The following is a 1,828-nucleotide window of genomic DNA, read 5'->3' on the forward strand; positions in this document are numbered from 1 at the left end:
TATAAATATATTTATATGATATTAGATTATTACATAAGTAAGCTCCTAATAATGGCTGCTTGAGCACTGTTGGAGTCTGTGTTGGCCAAAAGCTCTGACAATCGGTCACTTAGATCATCAACTTCTCTGTGCAAGTTCTTGATGTAGTTGCAAGTCTCTTGCAATACCTTAGCTGCTGACACCTACAATAATAATAATTCCCGCGAAACAAGAACCATTAACTAATTATCAATGTCAATTAATTAATATTTGGGCTTGGTTAATTCATTAACAAGCTAAGTAAGCCAAACCCTATATCTATTTTATATACAGCACAATCAAATAATGCTAGCTAGTACATTGCTCATGTAAAATAAACACATTTGTCAGAGTTACATTATATTATTATTAGAATTTAATTAATTAATTATCAAAATTTTAAGAAGGGGGAGATGATGACAATTTGTATGAATCAAAAGAGTGATGAAAACCATATACTATAGTGGTGGATCTAAATTGTAAACAATGTCTGAAATAATGATGTCATAATAATAGTATTTTGACCATTGAAAGAAAATAAATGTCCTCCTAACTATTTGGTACCCTTTTTGCCGTGGAAATATATAAAACTGTTAGCTAGGTAGCTAGGTAGTGAAGTATAGTATTATTATGGTATGGTCTAGTCGTCAATGGCACGGCAATTAAGAGGTTGGAACAGTTTAATTCAAAGTGGTACAACTATTAGTTAATTAAGGCATATATATATAGATTCAAGTTGTGTGTAAAGAATTGAAGGGAAGAGAAGTGTGACTTATCTAGCAAGGGCCAGCGCATTATTAAGATCACACGCAAAATGTGCCATAATAATATAATGTAACCAACGTGTTGTGTGAATGTGAATAATATGGTAAGTACTAGTTGTGAAAGCGTGTATCATATATATGTATGGAAATAGTATAGTTGGAAGAAAGACACAAATTAAAGGGAAGGCCGGTATACCAATTTGATCATATATACATGGAGGACTTGTTTAGAATAATAATGTAATATGTTATTGTTCACTTGGTAGTAAAGATGTTAAAATATGAAAATACTATTTACACAAAAAATCAGTATAAAATACAAATTGAAAATATATATTACATTATATTGAAATGATATAGTTGGGTTATATTAGAGAAATAACGATCAACTTAGAAGTGTGTATGAAAGAGAGAGAAATAGATACCTTATCGGAGCGCCTAGCCCGAAGCTCAGGGATGAGTTGTTGTAGCTTGGAAACGAGATCGGTGATTTGAGCATCAGTGATCTCAGTGGACACACCCGATTGTCTCGAACGAGATCTTCTGCTTGACATTATTATACTTTTTATTATTATGTATTATTCCCTTCTTTCGATCTCAACTAACTACAACTGAAACACCTAATTTATAAGCTGCTATATAGTATTAGTAGTAGTAGTATTCGTTATGTATATATATGAGTGTGTGTTTATTGGAATGGAAGAACGAGAGAAAGGAACAGAGAGAGAGAGAGAGAGAGAGGGGTGTGTTGACGCGAGAGAATGTGTGTGTTAGTGGTTGAAGAGGACAAGTAGTGCATGGGAGAAAGCAGTGGGCTACCCTTGTTATTAATAGGCCTTCTTGTCTTCAACACTACCAGAGAGAAGAAAGAGAGAGAGAGAGAGAGAGAGAACCCATACTCTCCTTTGTGACCAGATGTTACCAAACTAGGGTTACCTCCAAGTGGATCAACACTCACAAATATTAACCAATTTTTATTTTTTATTTAAATCAATATTAATTATTTTTTACCTTTAAAATTATATATGTTCTTTACTATTATTTTC

The 1,828-nt window shown here is 32.8% G+C and overlaps 1 protein-coding gene across 1 annotated transcript; it reads right to left on the minus strand.

Annotated features, from left to right (window-relative positions):
• On the minus strand, positions 7–1,698 carry LOC107641839 (transcription factor PRE6). Its single transcript, XM_016345270.2, has 2 exons — positions 1,208–1,698; positions 7–182 (listed from the first exon to the last, which is right to left on the minus strand). The coding sequence occupies exons 1-2, from the start codon at positions 1,334–1,336 to the stop codon at positions 30–32; spliced, it is 282 nt and encodes a 93-aa protein (XP_016200756.1). The 5' UTR covers positions 1,337–1,698; the 3' UTR covers positions 7–29.

This window comes from Arachis ipaensis, chromosome B05 (assembly GCF_000816755.2).
Source record: "Arachis ipaensis cultivar K30076 chromosome B05, Araip1.1, whole genome shotgun sequence".
NCBI lineage: Eukaryota > Viridiplantae > Streptophyta > Magnoliopsida > Fabales > Fabaceae > Arachis > Arachis ipaensis.